At 53.3% G+C, this 20,748-nt stretch overlaps 1 protein-coding gene across 2 annotated transcripts in view; it reads left to right on the top strand.

Annotated features, from left to right (window-relative positions):
- Window positions 1–20,748, top strand: part of LOC147108474 (myosin light chain kinase 2, skeletal/cardiac muscle-like) — a 949,466-nt gene that overhangs the window by 630,394 nt on the left and 298,324 nt on the right. For both annotated transcript variants that reach the window (XM_086005118.1, XM_086005119.1), the window contains one exon: window positions 3,467–3,560. In XM_086005118.1, coding sequence (XP_085861244.1) covers window positions 3,467–3,560 — 94 coding nt within the window. The remainder of the gene's footprint in view (window positions 1–3,466; window positions 3,561–20,748) is intronic.

The raw sequence follows: 20,748 nt of genomic DNA, 5'->3' as shown, positions 1-20,748 counted from the left end.
AGAGGTTAGTGTCAGGTGTGACAGAGTGTGGTATATCAGAGTGATACAGTGAGGGGTTAGTGTCAGAGTGGTGTAGTTTGTTATATCAGAGTGTTATAGTGAGGGGTTAGTGTCAGGGTGTGACAGAGTTGGTATATAAGAGTGTTACAGTGAGGGGTTAATGTCAGGGTGTGACAGAGTGTGGTATATCAGACTGTTACAGTGAGGGGTTAGTGTCGGGATGTGATGGAGTGTGGTGTTACAGTAAGGGGTTAGTGTCAGAGTTGTGGAGTGTGGTATATCAGAGTGCTACAGTGAGGGGTTAGTGTCAGGGTGTGACAGTGGTATATCAGAGTTACAGTGAGGGATTAGTGTCAGCGTGTGACGGAGTGTGGTATATCACAGTGTTACAGTGAGGGGCTACTGTCGGTGTGTGATATATCAGAGTGATACAATGAGGGGTTAGTGTCAGAGTGACTGAATGTGTTATATCAGCGTGTTACAGTGAGGGGTTAGTATCAGAGTGATGGAGTGTGTTATATTGGAGTGATACAGTGAGGGGTTAGTGTCAGAGTGGTGTAGTTTGGTATATCAGAGTGCTACAGTGAGGGGGTTAGTGTCAGGATGTGAAAGATTGGGGTGTATCAGAGTGTTACAGTGAGGGGTTATTGACAGAGTTTGAGGGAGAGTGGTATATCGGAGTGCTGCAGTGAGGGGTTAATGTCAGAGTGACTTAGTGTGTTATATCAGAGTGTTACAGTGAGAGGTTAGTGTCAGGTGTGACAGAGTGGTATATCAGCGTGATGCAGTGAGGTATTATTGTCTTAGTGTGACAAAGTGTGGTATATCAGATTGTTACAGTGAGGGGTTAGTGTCAGGGTGTGACATAGTGTGGTATATCGGAGTGTTACAGTGAGGGGTTAGTGTCAGGGTGTGACATAGTGTGGTATATCGGAGTGTTACAGTGAGGGGTTAGTGTCAGGGTGTGACAGATTGTGGTATATCAGAGTGTTACAGTGAGGGGTTAGTGACAGAGTTTGAGGGAGAGTGGTATATCGTAGTGTTACAATTAGGGGTTTGTGTCAGGGTGATGGAGTGTGTTATAATTGGAGTGATACAGTGAGGGGTTAGTGTCAGAGTGGTGTAGTTTGGTATATCAGAGTGTTACAGTGAGGGGTCAGTGTCAGTGTGTGACAGAGTGTGGAATATCGGAGTGTTACAGTGAGGGGTTACTGTCAAGATGTGACAGTGTGGTATATCAGAGTATTACACTGAGGGATTAGTGTCAGTGTGTGACAGTGGTATATCACAGTGTTACAGTGAGGGGTTAGTGTCAGGGTATGACAGATTGTGTTATATCGGAGTGTTACAGTGGGGTTAGTGTCAGGGTGTGACAGAGTGTGGTATATCAGCGTGATGCAGTGAGGTATTACTGTCTTAGTGTGACAAAGTGTGGTATATCAGATTGTTACAGTGAGGGGTTAGTGTCAGTGTGGTATAACAGTGTTACAGTGAGGGATTAGTGTCAGTGTGTGAAAGATTGGGGTGTATCAGAGTGTTACAGTGAGGGGTTATTGACAGAGTTTGAGGGAGAGTGGTATATCGGAGTGTTGCAGTGAGGGGTTAATGTCAGAGTGACTTAGTGTGTTATATCGGAATGTTACAGTGAGGGGTTAGTGTCAGGGTGTGACAGTGTGATATATCAGAGTGTTACAGTGAGGGGTTAATGTCAGGTTATGACAGATTGTGGTATATCGGAGTGTTACTGTGAGGGGTTAGTGTCATGGTATGACAGAGCATGCAGGTGCAGCAGGCAGTTAAGAAGGCAAATAGCATGTTGGCCTTCGTAGCGAGAGCGTTTGAGTACAGGAACAAGGATGTCTTGCTGCAGTTGTACAGGGCCTTGGTGAGACCACATCTAGAGTATTGTGTGCAGTTTTGGTCGCCTTATCTGAGGAAGGATGTTCTTGCCATGGAAGGAGTTCAGCGAAGATTCACCAGGCTGATACCTGGGATGGCAGGAATGACGTATGAGGAGAGATTGGGTCGATTGGGCTTGTACTCACTGGAGTTTAGAAGAATGAGAGGGGATCTCATTGAAACTTATAAAATTCTGACAGGACTGGATAGACTAGATGCAGGAAGGATGTTCCCGATGGTTGGGGAGTCCAGAACCAGGGGTCACAATCTAAGGATAAGGGGTAGGCCATTTAGGACAGAAATGAGGAGGAATTTCTTCAGCCAGATAGTGGTGAACCTGTGGAATTCTCTACCACAGAAGGCAGTAGAGGCCAATACATTAAATATATTCAAGAAGGAGTTGGATATATTTCTTAAGTTAAAGGGATCAAGGGGTATGGGAAGAAAGCAGGGACCGGGTACTGAATTTGGATGATCAGCCATGATTGCATTGAATGGTGGAGCAGGCTCGAGGGGCCAAATGGCCTACTCCTGCTCCTATCTTCTATGTTTCTATATCAGAGTGATACAGTGAGGGGTTAGTGTCAGAGTGACTGAGTGTGTTATATCGGAGTGTTACAGTGAGGGGTTAGTGTCAGGGTGTGACAAAGTGTGGTATATCAGAGTGCTACAGTGAGGGGTTAGTATCAGAGTGATGGAGTGTGGAATATCAGAGTGTTATAGTGAGGGGTTAGTTTCAGGCTGTGAGAGAGTGTGGTATATCAGAGTGTTACAGTGAGGGGTTAGTTTCAGGGTGTGACAGAGTGTGGTATATCACTGTTACAGTGAGGGGTTAGTGTTAGAATGGTGGAGTGTGGTATATCAGAATATTACAGTGAGAGGTTAGTCTCAGGTGTGACAGAGTGTGGTATATCAGAGTGATACAGTGAGGGGTTAGTGTCAGTGGTGTAGTTTGGTATATCAGAGTGTTACAATGAGGGGTTAGTGTTAGAATGGTGGAGTTTGGTATATCAGAGTATTACACTGAGGGCTTAGTGTCAGGGTGTGACAGAGTGTGGTATATCAGAGTGTTACACTGAGGGCTTAGTGTCAGGGTGTGACAGAGTGTGGTATATCGCTGTGTTACAGTGAGGGCTTAGTGTCAGGGTGTGACAGAGTGTGGTATATCGCTGTGTTACAGTGAGGGGTTAGTGTTAGAATGGTGGAGTGTGGTATATCAGAGTGTTACTGTGAGGGGTTAGTGTCAGGTGTGACAGAGTGTGGTATATCGCTGTGTTACAGTGAGGGGTTAGTGTTAGAATGGTGGAGTGTGGTATATCAGAGTGTTACTGTGAGGGGTTAGTGTCAGGTGTGACAGAGTGTGGTATATCGCTGTGTTACAGTGAGGGGTTAGTGTTAGAATGGTGGAGTGTGGTATATCAGAGTGTTACTGTGAGGGGTTAGTGTCAGGTGTGACAGAGTGTGGTATATCGGATTGTTACAGTGAGCATTGTTTGGCAGTTTGTGACGGAATAAGCTCCTCTGCACCTTTCCCATCGGATGCTGCACTGTCACTGATTTATTTTAGGGGACGATTCGGGAGTGTTCATCCGTGTACAGACCGAGCCTCAGGTCTCCAGCTGGCCATGAAAATCATCAAAGTGAGATGCGCCAAAGAAAAGGTTGGTGTGGAGATTACTTCCATTCATTACCAGGAACATTCCCGTTATATTGACTGTTCCATTTCTGTCTGTGCCTTTACTGAGCTGCTCCCCTCAGATTTGTCGTCAGGCAGCCTAGGACAAGAGGAATTGTGTTGCGTGTGAGTGGTATACTTCTCTGTACTCCCCTTATGCGGGGACCATGAAACAGTGGATGGAAGACTCGCTTCTGAGCAAGAGGTGGAAGTGAACCCTGTGAGTGTGGTGGGATGCTGACAGAGCTATTACACAGCACACTGGATGGTTCATTCTCCATTGCTCCTGCCCAACTTTACATCAATTTGCCATTAATACATACAATTCCTGGAACTTTTCCTCCTATAGTTTCAATAAAATTTATTTCCAATAATCTTTTGTAAGAATCATCAATGGCCATTCCTATTTTGGATTGAGCTTATTCCCCTCCCATTCTGCGATACAAACTGTTGTAGAAACACTCTTAAACTGCTGTCTGCTCGACTATCTCCCCACATCATCTGGGATATTGCACCACCCCTCTTGGTGGAATAGTCAGCCATCGAGCTTAGTCTCCGGCAGTTCCCTACGTTTCCCTTATGTGGTCTGCTCTAATACTTAGAATCATAGAATCACACAGCACAGAAGGAGGCCATTCAGCCCATTGTGCCAGTGCTGGCTCGTTGGTAGAGGTATTCAATTAGTCCCACTCACCTGCTCGTTTCCCATAGCACTGCATTTTTTCCCCTTCAGGTATGTACCAATTCCCTTTTGAAAGTTATTATTGAATCTGCTTCCACCGCCCTTTCAGGCAGAGCATTCCAAATCACAACAACTCGTTGCAAAAAATGTCTCCTCATCTCGCCTCTGGTTCTTTTGTCAATTATCTTAAATCTGTGTCCTCTAGTTATCGAGTCACTTATCAACAATCTGCATGGGATCCTTTTCAAATCCACTTCCCTCAGGTTACTGGATCAAGTGACATTCATGGCCTTTTTTGTGAACAGTGCAAAGTTACTCTGATCCCATACGTGGAGAGGAGCAGGGTTTTCACATTGCTCCTGGTTGGATCTCCCTCAGTGCAAGGATGGTGGGTGTGAGACACTGTGTACGAGGTGCACTGTGCTGTGCTGGACACTGGAGTCCTGAGAGACGAGTGTCACCCTGTGGTCGTTCTTAATTCTCTCATCTCCATTTGAAAGCATGTTGCTGTTGTAGTGACAATATCTGCCGTGTTTGAGTGAGGGACAGAAACATTCTTCGGTTCCCCGGTCAATCGCGATTTCTGACGATCTTCTATCTCAGTTAGGGTGGCCAGTGGGGAAACTCCTGAGCAAATTTTGGCTGATTGCTTTAACATGATTGAAGTGACAATCAACGTACGGGGTTAGTGCAAACCCTGGGCAGGAGGGTCTGCACAGACAGCTGGCATCCCTCGCCATGCAATGGATGCCACACAATGACCCCCCCTGTGACGCCCTCATTAGGAGGGAGGGGATTGATATTTTGCAGCCTGTTGATACATAGAATTACATAGGATATACAGCACAGAAACAGGCCATTCGGACCAACCCATCCAAGACGGCGTTTATGCTCCACACGAGCCTCCTCCCGTCTTTCCTCGTCTAAATCTATCAACATAACCCTCTATTCCCTTCTCCCTCATATGCTTATCTAGCCTCCCCTTAAATGCATCTATACTATTCACTTTAACCAAAAGAGACTCAAGCCTGTTCATCCTTTCCTGATAGATATACCCTCGCATTTCTGGTATTGTAGGAATGTCTAGTTCCTATCAAGAGACTGAGGTCGACTCAGGCGATCAGCAAACGATGTTTAATATAAAACAAACTGAGTTTAACAAACCAATACACGAGAACTACGAAAACAGGTCTAGTCAGTTCGGAGGCTCCACGAGGACTGCTTGGGCGGTCCCGAGGCTGGTGTCATGACGTCATCACGTTTTTCCCGCCGATGGGGGATCATGTGATGAACGGCATGACGTCATCGCGTTTACCCACGCTCTTAAAGGGACCGCGCTCTGTACATGCAAACAGTATATACAAAGATACAGACTCAGGCTGCAGTTAACATATTGTTAAAGGGAATTATATACATTTGATCGGAGTCCCTTAGTGGCTCCGCCACAGTATCATCCTTGTAAATCTTCTCTGCACCCTCTCCTGTGCCTCAATATCCTTTTTATAATATGGCGCCCAGAACTGTACACAGTACTCCAAGTGTGGTCTATCCAAGGTTCGATACAAGTTTGACAAAACTTCCCTACTTTTCAATTCTATCCCTCTGGAAATAAACCCTAGTGCTTGGTTTGCTTTTCTATGGCCTTGCTAACTTGTGTCGCAACTTTTAGTGATTTGTGTAATTGTACTCCGAGATCCCTTTGCTCCTCTACCCCAATTAGATTCTTATTTTCCAAGTAATAAGTGAGCTCCTTATTATTCTTACCAAAATATAATACATACTTATCTGTGTTGAATTTCATTTACTAATTTTATGCCCGTTCTGCAAGTTTATTAATGTCTTCTTGTAATGTGTTGCAGGCCTCCTCAGTATTGACTATCCCCATAATTTGGTGTCATTCGCAAATTTAGAAATTGTGCTTTGATTCTAAAGTCTAAATCGTTAATATAAATTGTGAACAACAGTGGTCCCAGCACTGATCCTTGTGGAACACCACTGCCCACTTTCTGCCACTCTGAATAGCTACCCTTTACCCCTACTCTCTGCTTTCTGTCTTGCAGCCAGCGAGTTATCCACTCTGCTACTTGTCTCCTGACTCCGCATTCTCTGACATTATTCATTAGTCTATTATGAGGCACCTTATCAAAGGGTTTTGGGAAATCAGATAAATTACATGTATTTACATTATCCTTGTCTACTCTCTCTGTTACCTCTTCATAGAATTCAATGAGGTTGGTTGTCAAGCGAGATTTTCCTTTTTGAAATCCATGTTGACTATTCATTATTATATTTTTGGTTTCTAGTTGTTTTTCTATTTTCTCCTTTAGTAGGGATTCCATTATTTTTCCTACCACCGATGTTAAGCTGACTGGTCTATAGTTCCCTGGCCATATTTGATCCCCCTTCTTAAATATTGGTATTACATTAGTTATCTGCCAGTCCTCTGGCTCTACATGTTTTTCTAATGAATTATTAAATACTAGCTGGAGTGCCCGGCGGTGCAGAGAGTTTTTTGAGGGCATGTTGTCGTTGGAAGAGAGAGAGAGAGACGGGGAGAAGAGAGAGAGGAGGGGAAGGACGGCCTCAGGCCTGGCCCGATCGACCCCTGCGAAGGAAGGAAGGAAGGAAGAAGGCGAGCTCTCCCTCCCTGTTCCACCCCCTCTTTCCCTCCCTCACCCTCTCTTTCTCCCGCCCCCTGTCTCTCCCTGCTTTACTCTCTCTCCCTCCCTCCCCTCTCCTCTCCCTCCCTCCCCTCTCCTCTCCCTCCCTCCCTTCTCCTCACCCTCCCTCCCCCTCTCCTCACCCTCCCTCCCCCTCCCTCCCTCCCCCCTCCTCTCCCTCCCTCCCCCCTCCTCTCCCTCCCTCCCCCTCTCCTCTCTCCCCCTCTCCTCTCCCTCCCTCCCTACCTCCTCTCCTCTCCCTCCCCCTTCTCCTCTCCCTCTCCTCTTCCTCTCCCTACCCCCCTCTCCTCTCCCTCCCCCCTCTCCTCTCCCTCCCCCCTCTCCTCTCCCCTCTCCTCTCCCTCCCCCCTCTCCTCTCCCTCCCCCCCTCTCTCCCTCCCCCCTCTCCTCTCCCTCCCCCCTCTCCTCTCCCTCCCCCCTCTCCTCTCCCTCCCCCCTCTCCTCTCCCTCCCCCCTCTCCTCTCCCTCCCCCCTCTCCTCTCCCTCCCCCCTCTCCTCTCCCTCCCCCCTCTCCTCTCCCTCCCCCCTCTCCTCTCCCTCCCCCCTCTCCTCTCCTCTCCCTCTCCTCTCCCTCTCCTCTCCCTCTCCGCCCCCTCCCCTCCCCCCCTCTCCCCTCCCCCTCTCCTCTCTCCCCCTCTCCTCTCTCCCCCTCTCCTCTCTCCCCCTCTCCTCTCTCCCCCTCTCCTCTCTCCCCCTCTCCTCTCTCCCCCTCTCCTCTCCCTCCCTCTCCTCTCCCTCCCTCTCCTCTCCCTCCCTCTCCTCTCCCTCCCTCTCCTCTCCCTCCCTCTCCTCTCCCTCCCTCTCCTCTCCTCTCCCTCTCCTCTCCCTCCCTCTCCTCTCCCTCCCTCTCCTCTCCCTCCCTCTCCTCTCCCTCCCTCTCCTCTCCCTCCCTCTCCTCTCCCTCCCTCTCCTCTCCCTCCCTCCCTCTCCTCTCCCTCCCTCTCCTCTCCCTCCCTCTCCTCTCCCTCCCTCTCCTCTCCCTCCCTCTCCTCTCCCTCCCCCTCCTCTCCCTCCCCCTCCTCTCCCTCCCCCTCCTCTCCCTCCCCCTCCTCTCCCTCCCCCTCCTCTCCCTCCCCCTCCTCTCCCTCCCCCTCCTCTCCCTCCCCCTCCTCTCCCTCCCCCCTCTCCACTCCCTCCCCCATTCCTCTCCCTCCCCTCCTCTCCCTCCCCCCTCCTCTCCCTCCCTCCCCCTCTCCCTCCCCCCCCCACCTCTCCCTCCCAATTCAATTCAATTCAATTCAAATCGCTTTATTGGCATGACAAGTTACATCTTATGTTGCCAAAGCATCGGAAGACATTCATGTTTGTTCACAAAAGTACAGATCTATCCATACAGTGTATAAACAGATATATCCCTGAGTGTATAAATATACTTTCATATAATTTATATATACTCTTATCTTATCTTTAGTGGTTGTCCCTCTGTTTATGGCAAGCTGTAACATAGTGTGCCGCTAAGGTTACACAATTTCTCTCTTCCCCTAGTAGGTATGGGAGTTTTTGGTCGTCATTCAAATTTCTGAATTCCGGGCATAATTTTGTGAATTTTGGGTAGAAATTCTCCCTTATGCCCTGATATTTTCTACAAGCTGTGAGGAAGTGCATCTCTGTCTCCACCATTCCCTGACTGCAGTGAGAGCATATCCTGTCCTCTCTTGGTAGCCGGGTCTGCCTGTGTCTACCTTTTTCGATCGCCAGGCTATGTTCACTAAGTCTGTACATTGTCAAGATTTTTCTCAGTTTGCTGTCCTTTACCATGGTCAGGTATTCAGCTATGTTGTATTGTCTGTTTAGGGCCAAGTAGCAATTGAGTTTGCTTTGGGTTTTTGTTGTTTCTGCCCAATATGTCAGATATTTTTCCTTTTGCTTAGCGACGATTGTGTTGGGTCGAATTCTTTGTGTTACGCTGTCACTGTCCTGGGGCTGGTTATTGTTAGTAGTGTTAGTAGTTACTTCACTGAGTCCCAGGACTAGTTGACTGAGGGTATTCTTCTTTATGGTCATTTCTTGGCATTTCAGGGCGTCGTAGTGATAGCATTGGGGGTTGCTCATTTCTAGGTGTTTCCAAAATTTGGTGGCTCTTTTTTGGATAGTGATTATTAATGGATATTGGCCTAGTTCTGCCCTGCATGCATTGTTTACTGTTTTCCTTTGAGTCCGGAGGATACTTTTACAGAATTCTGCATGTAGGATCTCAATTGGGTGTTTGTCCCATTTTGCAAATTCTTGATGTGTTAGCGGTCCCCACACTCACTGCCATAGAGTGCAATTGGTTCAATTACTGATTTGAAAATTTTGAGCCAAATGCTAATTGGGATTTCTATTTGGATTGATTATTTAATGGCATAGAAAGCCCTTCTTGCTTTCTCTTTCAGTTCATTCACAGCCAGTTTGAAGTTTCCCGTAGAACTGATTTTTAAGCCCAAGTATGTGTAGTTAGTGGTTTGTTCAATTTTGGTTGTTCCTATTGTGAAATTTATTTTGGGTCCCTGATGTCTGGATCTTTGCTGGAACACAAGGACTTTGGTTTTTTGGGGATTTATTGTCAGGGCCCAAGTCTGGCAGTACGACTCCAGCAGATCCAGGTTCTGCTGTAGACCCTCCTTAGTTGGTGACAGCAGAACCAGGTCGTCTGCATAGAGGAGGAATTTAACCTTGGATTCATATAGGGTGAGGCCGGGTGCTGTCGATTGTTCAAGTAATTTTGCCAATTCATTTATGTAAATATTAAAGAGTGTCAGTGAGATTGGCGAGCCCTGCGTCACCCCCCGCCCCTGTGGGAAGTATTTTGTTTGTTTGTCTCCAATTTTAACTGCACATTTGTTGTTTGTATACATTGATTTAATTACATCATATGTTTTTCCCCCTACCCCGCTTTCGATAAGTTTCAGGAATAAATTGTCATGCCAGATGGAGTCGAAAGCCTTCTGGAAATCTATAAAGCATGCGTAGATTTTGCTTTTGTTATGGTGAACGTGTTTGTCAATTAGGGTCTGTAGGGTGAAGATATGATCTGATGTTCTATAGTTTGGCAGGAATCCAATTTGGCTTTTATTCAAGACATTGTGCTCCTCAAGGAAGTTTATAAGTCTTTTGTTTATGATGCTACAGAATCCCTTCCCCAGGTTACTGTTTACACAGGTGCCTCGATAGTTATTTGGGTCGACTTTGTCCCCACTTTTGTATATGGGCGTTATGAGTCCTTTGTTCCAGATATCAGGGAAGTAACCGACACTCAGAGCCAAGTTGAAGAGTTTTAGGATAGCCAGTTTCATTTTATCGTCTGTGTGTTTAATCATCTCGTTTAGTATGCCGTCTGTCCCGCAAGCTTTTCCTGGTCGCAGGTCCTTGAGTTTTTCAAAAAGTTCTTTTTCTGTTATTATGGAGTCTAGCGGGTTTTGGTTATCTTTTATGGCCATTTCGAGCTTTTCCAGTTTTTTGCATATTTGGTGTTGCTCTGGCCTTAGTGTGTTTTTCTGGTATAATTTTTCAAAGTGGTTTTCCCATGTGTCCCCATTTTGAATGGCCAATTTGTCGTGTTGTTTTTTGTGTAGTGTATTCCAGTTGTCCCAGAAGCAATTGGAATCAATGGATTCCTCAATGGAGCTGAGTGTGTTCTTAATATATTGCTCTTTTTTGGTTCTGAGTGTGTTTCTGTATTGTGTTAGTGTCTGGCAATAAGTAAGGCGTAATTCCTCGTTTTCTGGATGTCTGTGGTTTTGGTTTGATATTTTTCTAAGTTTTTTCCTCATGTTATGGCAATCTGGGTCAAACCATTTTTCATAGTTTTTTGTTTTGGGTTTGTTCTTGCGAGCTTTCAAGTTTGACCTTGTTGCCAAATTATCAAAAATGTTGTTTAGGTTATTCACTGCCCGGTTTACACCTTCTTTATTGTGAGTGTATATGTTATCCAGAAAGGTGTCCAAGAGAGCTTGAGTTGATTCATTGCTAATTGCTTTCTGGTATTTTTCCGTGTCGTTTTTGGCCCATCTGTACGATTTTTTGGTGTTGTACAGTTTACTGGGTTGTGTTTCTATGTTGTTTGTTTCTGTCTTTTTAAGATACATAGTAATTTGACTGTGATCTGACAGTGTTGTTTGTGGTTTGACTGTGAATGCTCTGAAAGAGGATGGGTCCAAATCTGTAATCATATAGTCTACGGTGCTGCAGCCAAGAGGTGAGCAATAGGTCGATCTTCCTAGGAGGTCTCCTATGAACCTACCATTGACAATGTACAGACCCAGGCTTCGACAGAGCTGTAGGAGCTGTTTTCCGTTGGTATTTGTCTGCTTGTCGCAGTTATGCCTGTATGGGAGGGAAGGGATATCGAAGTGGTTATTCCCGAATACGTAATTGTTTCCCTGATTATTGGTGAAGCCTGGTTCTTTGCCAGTTCTTGAATTGAGGTCCCCACAGATCAACACGTTCCCATGGGCCTGGTATTGGGTAATTTCCCCCTCTATGTTGGAGAAGGTGTCCTCTTTAAAGTACGGGGATCCATTGGGGGGATATAAAGTGTGCAAATGTAAACGTCTTGGGTGTTAGAGATAATCTCCCTCTCAATTTTGAGCCATATGTGGTTTTCGCCCTTTTTTATAAATTTGATGTAATTCTTAAGTTCTGTTTTAAACCAGATCAGTATGCCTCCGGAGTCTCTGCCTTGGGTTATTCTTGGTAATTTATTGGAGGGGACCACCGGCTCAGTGTACTCTTGGGGACATCCAGTGTGTCCTTTTCCTTCATACCAAGTTTCCTGTAAAATGATAATACCTAGATCTTTAGTTTCATCTATGAACTCTGGGGTCCTACTCTTCACGTCGAGCACCGAAGAGCGTAGACCTTGGATATTCCAGGTCAAAATATATAAGGATTTCATGTTAAGTTTGATCTTTTACTATGATAGGTTAAAGAATGATATGTGTTTGTCGTGTCTAAATGTGGGGGGAAAAGGTCATCTCAGTTGTCTATAAATGTTAATACTACTTGGTTACAGTTCTTTCTATTAATTAGTCTTTGATCCATAAGGCGGAAGTAGATGCTGCTGCACATCTGCTTATTGTCTCTTAATGGATTGTCTCTGTCTGAGGTATTGCGTACGTCCTGTGCATCTCTCCATCTGGCTGGGAGCGGAGACAGGAGTGGTGCAGGTCTGATGTTGTTGTGCATGGGGATCCTCTCTGGTCTCGGTTGGTGTGGTGGTGGTCTCTGTAGTGGTCCTGATATGTACCCCGCTGATCTCTGGTGGTCGGGGGGGGGGTCCTCTTGGAGTCTGGGTATGGGCCCGGTTAAAAGCGACGTCCTTCAGGGCTTTAGCAAAGATCGATATTCATTTCCTGTGGATGTGGACGCGGTCCCTCCTCTCCCTCCCCCCCATCCTCTCCCTCCCCCCTCCTCTCTCTCCCTCCCCCCTCTCCTCTCCCTCCCCCCCTCTCCTCTCCCTCCCGCCCTCTCCTCTCCCTCCCCCTGTCTCTCCCTGATTTCCTCTCTGTCCCTCCCTCCCCCTCTCTCTCTGCCTTTCCTCAGAGCCCGGATGCGGTGAGGCGAAGCCACCGTGTGCAGATCAGCGCCTCAGGGCCGGCCGGTGCGCGGCCTAGCGCGTGAGGCCCAGCCAGACTCACCTTAGCTGATGTCGCGCTCCGGGCCGCCGCCGACGTTGAGGCGCGTGCTGCTGACTCCCACCCCGCCAGCCTTTACTAAGATGGCGGTGATGGCTACGCTCGGCTCAGTCCCGCGCCGCCAGCCTTTACCAAGATGGCGGCGATCGCGGGGCAGGACGGGCAGTGCCTAGCTCGGGCGTGGCTGGCGAGGAGAGGCTGAGGCCTGAGGCCTGCAGGCAGCTCATCCACCGCCGAGGGGGGGAAAGCCCGAGTACCCTTTCCAAAAGGATTTTTTTTTCTTTTAAAAGCAACTTTTTTTTTGCTGGGATTCTATATTTACACGCAGAAAGTGGGAAAAAGAAATCAATAGTTAGGAATCAAGATGGCGGCCACTCACCTCGGCTCAGAAGGATTTGGCCCGCCCACACACGCAATGAAACGCCCCCCCCCCCCGTGACGCACCGATTGGTCAACCATCAGGTTAATCCCCTGTACGATTGGTCAACCATCACGTCACTCAATGCTAATGAGTGGAATGTTACCGTGTTTTGAAACTTTTTTGTATACTGTCCGAACAATTTTTGTCTGACCAAAAAGTAAATACGCCTATTAGAGTCCCCTAATGATAAGCTTTCTTTTGATATAACATATGTGTAGGTATGCTCTATAACTTTTGATTGTATAGCCGGACAGACAAACAGACAGACAGCCAAACAGACAGAAAGACAGACGGACCAACCGTTTTATACCAGCTGGAGTGCCAGGCGGTGCCGAGGCTTTTTCCAGGGCATGATGTTGTTGGAAGAGAGAGAGAGCGAGCGACTGGGGGGAAGAGAGCGAGCGACTTGGGGGGGAAGAGAGCGAGCGACTGGGGGGGAAGAGAGCGAGCGACTGGGGGGGAAGAGAGCGAGCGACTGGGGGGGAAGAGAGCGAGCGACTGGGGGGGAAGAGAGCGAGCGACTGGGGGGGAAGAGAGAGAGCGACTGGGGGGGGAAGAGAGAGAGCGACTGGGGGGGAAGAGAGAGAGCGACTGGGGGGGAAGAGAGAGAGCGACTGGGGGGGAAGAGAGAGCGACTGGGGGGGAAGAGAGAGAGCGACTGGGGGTGAAGAGAGAGAGCGACTGGGGGGGAAGAGAGAGAGCGGCTGGGGGGGAAGAGAGAGAGCGACTGGGGGGGAAGAGAGAGAGCGACTGGGGGGGAAGAGAGAGAGCGACTGGGGGGGGAAGAGAGAGAGCGACTGGGGGTGAAGAGAGAGAGCGACTGGGGGGGAAGAGAGAGAGCGGCTGGGGGGGGAAGAGAGAGAGCGGCTGGGGGGGAAGAGAGAGAGCGGCTGGGGGGGAAGAGAGAGAGCGACTGGGGGGGAAGAGAGAGAGCGACTGGGGGGGAAGAGAGAGAGCGACTGGGGGGGAAGAGAGAGAGCGACTGGGGGGGAAGAGAGAGAGCGACTGGGGGGGAAGAGAGAGAGCGACTGGGGGGGAAGAGAGAGCGCGACTGGGGGGGAAGAGAGAGAGCGACTGGGGAGGGAAGAGAGAGAGAGAGAGAGAGAGAGATGAGGGGAAGAGAGAGAGACAGGGGGAAGAGAGAGCGAGAGAGACGGGGGGGAAGAGAGAGAGAGAGAGCGACGGGGGGGAAGAGAGAGCGCGACTGGGGGGAAGAGAGAGAGCGACGGGTGGGAAGAGAGAGAGCGACTGGGGGGAAGAGAGAGAGCGACGGGGGGGAAGAGAGAGAGCGACGGGGGGAGGAGAGCGAGCGACTGGGGGGAGGAGAGCGAGCGACTGGGGGGAGGAGAGCGAGCGACTGGGGGGAGGAGAGCGAGCGACTGGGGGGAGGAGAGCGAGCGACTGGGGGGAGGAGAGCGAGCGACTGGGGGGAGGAGAGCGAGCGACTGGGGGGGAGGAGAGCGAGCGACTGGGGGGAGGAGAGCGAGCGACTGGGGGGAGGAGAGCGAGCGACTGGGGCGGAGGAGAGCGAGCGACTGGGGCGGAGGAGAGCGAGCGACTGGGGCGGAGGAGAGCGAGCGACGGGGCGGAGGAGAGCGAGCGACGGGGGGAGGAGAGCGAGCGACGGGGGGGAGGAGAGCGAGCGACGGGGGGGAGGAGAGCGAGCGACGGGGGGAGGAGAGCGAGCGAATGGGGGGAGGAGAGCGAGCGACTGGGGGGGAAGGGGAGGGAGGGGGGGGAACGGTGGGGTGGAGGTGGGGAGGGGGCATGTGGGGGGGTGGGGGCGTGTGGGGGGTGGGAAGGGGCGGGTGGGAAGGGTGTGGGGGGTGAAGGGTGGGGGAGGAGGGGGGAAGGGAGAAAGGGACGGGGGGAGAAAGGGAGGGGGGAAGCCAGCAGACCCTCTCCCCTCTGCCGGCGATGGCTCCGCGGAGCTCTGTGCCACTGACATGGCCCAGCCGAGCGCAGCGCCCCGGTCAGCCCGAGCCCCGCCCCACGCCCTCCTGAGCCCTGTTGCCGGGGCAACCCTTCCCCCCCCCTTCCCGCTCTCCCGAGCACCGGCCTCCCGAGCCCCGCCCTCCCGAGCACCAGCCCCCTTCCCGAGCCGCGGGGGCGAAGGAGAGAGAGAGCCGCCGCTCCTCCGGTCGATGTGTTGCGGGCCGGCCCCTGATGAGCGCCCGATCAGCTGAGCCCAAGCCCCGCGGAGACCGCAACTCACCTCCCGCTAGGCTCCCTCCCGCCCCGCCAGCCTTTACCAAAATGGCGGCGATGGCTACGCTCGTCCCAGTCCCGCGCCGCCAGCCTTTACCAAGATGGTGGCGATCGCGGGGGCGGGCCCAGCGGGAGGGGTGGTCCCTAGCTCGGCCGTGGCAAAAACGGTGAAAGGTAGGAAAATTATAGATGTAAGAGAAAAGATTGACAAATGAAATAACTTTAAAAAAAAAAAAAAAAAAGAATTTGTGTTTTAAAAGCAACTTTTTTTTTGCTGGAAATGTAGATTTGAAAAGAAACACGCAGATAGCGGAAAAAAGAAACGAAGAGTTTGGAATCAAGATGGCAGCCACTCACCTCGGTTCAGAATGATTAGGCCCGCCCACGCACAACTGGTCAACCGTCAGGTCACTGAAGTATAGGATTGGTCAGTCGTCCTGTCACTCGACTCTAGGATGGCCCGCCCGCACGCGCGACGAACCCGCCCCCGCGACGCAGCGATTGGTCGACCGTCGGGTTGCTCGACCGTACGATTGGTCGACCTTCACGTCACTCGATGCTAATGAGCGGAATTTTGAATAATGAGCGGAATTTTGAACGTTTTTTGGATACCGTGGGCGCAATTTTTGTCCGACCGAAAAGTAAATACGCTTATGACCGTTCCGGAATCGTAAGCTTTCTTTTGATGTAACTCACGTGTAGGTACGCTCTATAACTTGAGAGTGTATAGCCAGACAGACAGACAAACAGACTGAAGGACAGAAGTACCGCTTTATATATAGAGACCAGCTGAAGTGCCCGGTGGTGCCGAGGGTCTTTTGAGGGCATGTTGTTGGAAGAGAGAGAGAGAGCGTGACTGGGGGGGAAGAGAGAGCGTGACTGGGGGGGAAGAGAGAGCGCGACTGGGGGGGAAGAGAGAGCTACTGGGGGGGGGGAAGAGAGAGAGCGACTGGGGGGGAAGAGAGAGAGCGACTGGGGGGGAAGAGAGAGAGCGACTGGGGGGGGAAGAGAGAGCGACTGGGGGGGGAAAGAGAGAGAGCGACTGTGGGGGAAGAGAGAGAGCGACGGGGGGGAAGAGAGAGAGCGACGGGGGAAGAGAGCGAGCGACGGGGGGGAAGCGAGCGACTGGGGGGGAAGAGAGCGAGCGACTGGGGGGGAAGAGAGCGAGCGACTGGGGGGGAAGAGAGCGAGCGACTGGGGGGGAAGAGAGCGAGCGACTGGGGGGGAAGAGAGCGAGCGACTGGGGGGGAAGAGAGGGAGCGACTGGGGGGGAAGAGAGGGAGCGACTGGGGGGGAAGAGAGGGAGCGACTGGGGGGGAAGAGAGGGAGCGACTGGGGGGAAGAGAGAGCGACTGGGGGGAAGAGAGAGAGCGACGGGGGGAAGAGAGAGAGCGACGGGGGGGAAGAGAGAGAGCGACGGGGGGAAGAGAGAGAGCGACGGGGGGGAAGAGAGAGAGCGACGGGGGGGAAGAGAGAGAGCGACTGGGGGGAAGAGAGAGAGCGACTGGGGGGGAAGAGAGAGCGACTGGGGGGGAAGAGAGAGCGACTGGGGGGAAAGAGAGAGAGCGACTGGGGGGGAAGAGGGAGAGCGACTGGGGGGGGAAGAGAGAGAGCGACTGGGGGGAAGAGAGAGAGCGACTGGGGGGGAAGAGAGAGAGCGACTGGGGGGAAGAGAGAGAGCGACTGGGGGGGAAGAGAGAGAGCGACTGGGGGGGAAGAGAGAGAGCGACTGGGGGGGAAGAGAGAGAGCGACTGGGGGGGAAGAGAGAGAGCGACTGGGGGGGAAGAGAGAGAGCGACTGGGGGGGAAGAGAGAGAGCGGCTGGGGGTGAAGAGAGAGAGCGGCTGGGGGGGAAGAGAGAGAGCGGCTGGGGGGGAAGAGAGAGAGCGGCTGGGGGGGAAGAGAGAGAGCGACTGGGGGGGAAGAGAGAGAGCGACTGGGGGGGAAGAGAGAGAGCGACTGGGGGGGAAGAGAGAGAGCGACTGGGGGGGAAGAGAGAGAGCGACTGGGGGGGAAGAGAGAGAGCGACTGGGGGGGAAGAGAGAGAGCGACTGGGGGGGAAGAGAGAGAGCGACTGGGGGGGAAGAGAGAGAGCGACTGGGGGGGAAGAGAGAGAGCGACTGGGGGGGAAGAGAGAGAGCGACTGGGGGGGAAGAGAGAGAGCGACTGGGGGGGGAAGAGAGAGAGCGACTGGGGGGGAAGAGAGAGAGCGACTGGGGGGAAGTGAGAGAGCGACTGGGGGGGAAGAGAGAGAGAGAGAGACGGGGGGAAGAGAGAGAGAGAGAGAGAGAGAGATGAGGGGAAGAGAGAGCGAGAGAGACGGGGGGGAAGAGAGAGAGAGAGAGAGACGGGGGGAAGAGAGAGAGCGACGGGGGGGAAGAGAGAGCGCGACTGGGGGGAAGAGAGAGCGACGGGTGGGAAGAGAGAGAGCAACTGGGGGGAAGAGAGAGCGACGGGGGGGAAGAGAGAGAGCGACGGGGGGAAGAGAGCGAGCGACTGGGGGGAGGAGAGCGAGCGACTGGGGGGAGGAGAGCGAGCGACTGGGGGAGGAGAGCGAGCGACTGGGGGGAGGAGAGCGAGCGACTGGGGGGAGGAGAGCGAGCGACTGGGGGGAGGAGAGCGAGCGACTGGGGGGAGGAGAGCGAGCGACTGGGGGGAGGAGAGCGAGCGACTGGGGGAGGAGAGCGAGCGACTGGGGGGAGGAGAGCGAGCGACTGGGGGGAGGAGAGCGAGCGACTGGGGGGGAGGAGAGCGAGCGACTGGGGCGGAGGAGAGCGAGCGACTGGGGCGGAGGAGAGCGAGCGACTGGGGCGGAGGAGAGCGAGCGACTGGGCGGAGGAGAGCGAGCGACTGGGCGGAGGAGAGCGAGCGACGGGGCGGAGGAGAGCGAGCGACGGGGCGGAGGAGAGCGAGCGACGGGGGGGAGGAGAGCGAGCGACGGGGGGGAGGAGAGCGAGCGACGGGGGGGAGGAGAGCGAGCGACGGGGGGGAGGAGAGCGAGCGACGGGGGGGGAGGAGAGCGAGCGACGGGGGGGGAGGAGAGCGAGCGAATGGTGGGAGGAGAGCGAGCGACGGGGGAAGGGGAGGGAGGGGGGGAACGGTGGGGTGGAGGTGGGGAGGGGGCATGTGGGGGGGTGGGGGCGTGTGGGGGGTGGGAAGGGGCGGGTGGGAAGGGGTGGGGGGGGAAGGGTGGGGGAGGAGGGGGGAAGGGAGAAAGGGACGGGGGGAGAAAGGGAGGGGGGAAGCCAGCAGACCCTCTACCCTCTGCCGGCGATGGCTCCGCGGAGCTCTGTGCCGCCCCGCGCACTGACATGGCCCAGCCGAGCGCAGCGCCCCGGTCAGCCCGAGCCCCGCCCCACGCCCTCCTGAGCCCTGTTGCCGGGGCAACCCTTCCCCCCCCCTTCCCGCTCTCCCGAGCACCGGCCTCCCGAGCCCCGCCCTCCCGAGCACCAGCCCCCTTCCCGAGCCGCGGGGGCGAAGGAGAGAGAGAGCCGCCGCTCCTCCGGTCGATGTGTTGCGGGCCGGCCCCTGATGAGCGCCCGATCAGCTGAGCCAAAGCCCCGCGGAGACCGCAACTCACCTCCCGCTAGGCTCCCTCCCGCCCCGCCAGCCTTTACCAAAATGGCGGCGATGGCTACGCTCGTCCCAGTCCCGCGCCGCCAGCCTTTACCAAGATGGTGGCGATCGCGGGGGCGGGCCCAGCGGGAGGGGTGGTCCCTAGCTCAGCCGTGGCAAAAACGGTGAAAGGTAGGAAAATTATAGATGTAAGAGAAAAGATTGACAAATGAAATAACTTTTAAAAAAAAAAAAAAAAAAAAGAATTTGTGTTTTAAAAGCAACTTTTTTTTTGCTGGAAATGTAGATTTGAAAAGAAACACGCAGATAGCGGAAAAAAGAAACGAAGAGTTTGGAATCAAGATGGCAGCCACTCACCTCGGTTCAGAATGATTAGGCCCGCCCACGCACAACTGGTCAACCGTCAGGTCACTGAAGTATAGGATTGGTCAGTCGTCCTGTCACTCGACTCTAGGATGGCCCGCCCGCACGCGCGACGAACCCGCCCCCGCGACGCAGCGATTGGTCGACCGTCGGGTTGCTCGACCGTACGATTGGTCGACCTTCACGTCACTCGATGCTAATGAGTGGCTAATGAGCGGAATTTTGAACGTTTTTTGGATACCGTGGGCACAATTTTTGTCCGACCGAAAAGTAAATACGCTTATGACCGTTCCGGAATCGTAAGCTTTCTTTTGATGGAACTCACGTGTAGGTACGCTCTATAACTTGAGAGTGTATAGCCAGACAGACAGACAAACAGACTGAAGGACAGAAGTACCGCTTTATATATAGAGACCAGCTGAAGTGCCCGGTGGTGCCGAGGGTCTTTTGAGGGCATGTTGTTGTTGGAAGAGAGAGAGAGAGCGTGACTGGGGGGGAAGAGAGAGCGCGACTGGGGGGGAAGAGAGAGCTACTGGGGGGGGGAAGAGAGAGAGCGACTGGGGGGGAAGAGAGAGAGCGACTGGGGGGGAAGAGAGAGAGCGACTGGGGGGGAAGAGAGAGAGCGACTGGGGGGGAAGAGAGAGAGCGACTGGGGGGGAAGAGAGAGAGCGACTGGGGGGGAAGAGAGAGAGCGACTGGGGGGAAGAGAGAGAGCGACGGGGGGGGAAGAGAGAGCGACTGGGGGGGGGAAGAGAGAGCGACTGTGGGGGGAAGAGAGAGAGCGACGGGGGGGAAGAGAGAGAGCGACGGGGGAAGAGAGCGAGCGACGGGGGGGAAGCGAGCGACGGGGGAAGCGAGCGAGCGACTGGGGGGAAGAGAGCGAGCGACTGGGGGGGAAGAGAGCGAGCGACTGGGGGGGAAGAGAGCGAGCGACTGGGGGGGAAGAGAGCGAGCGACTGGGGGGGAAGAGAGCGAGCGACTGGGGGGGAAGAGAGCGAGCGACTGGGGGGGAAGAGAGGGAGCGACTGGGGGGGAAGAGAGGGAGCGACGGGGGGGGAAGAGAGAGAGCGACTGGGGGGAAGAGAGAGCGACGGGGGGAAGAGAGAGAGCGACGGGGGGAAGAGAGAGAGCGACGGGGGAAGAGAGAGAGCGACGGGGGAAGAGAGAGAGCGACGGGGGGAAGAGAGAGAGCGACGGGGGGGAAGAGAGAGAGCGACTGGGGGGAAGAGAGAGAGCGACTGGGGGGAAGAGAGAGCGACTGGGGGGGAAGAGAGAGAGCGACGGGGGGAAGAGGGGGAGCGACTGGGGGGGAAGAGGGGAGCGACTGGGGGGGAAGAGAGAGAGCGACTGGGGGGAAGAGAGAGAGCGACTGGGGGGAAGAGAGAGCGACGGGGGGAAGAGAGAGAGCGACTGGGGGGGAAGAGAGAGCGACTGGGGGGGAAGAGAGAGAGCGACTGGGGGGGAAGAGAGAGAGCGACTGGGGGGGAAGAGAGAGAGCGACTGGGGGGGAAGAGAGAGCGACTGGGGGGGAAGAGAGAGAGCGACTGGGGGGGAAGAGAGAGAGCGACTGGGGGGGAAGAGAGAGAGCGACTGGTGGGGAAGAGAGAGAGCGACTGGGGGGAAGAGAG

The sequence above is a fragment of the Somniosus microcephalus genome, chromosome 13 (assembly GCF_052327205.1).
Source record: "Somniosus microcephalus isolate GS21.2 chromosome 13, FLI_Smic_1.0, whole genome shotgun sequence".
Taxonomy (NCBI): domain Eukaryota; kingdom Metazoa; phylum Chordata; class Chondrichthyes; order Squaliformes; family Somniosidae; genus Somniosus; species Somniosus microcephalus.
Note: the sequence above shows the minus strand (reverse complement) of the source record. Positions and strands in the feature narration are given on the sequence as shown.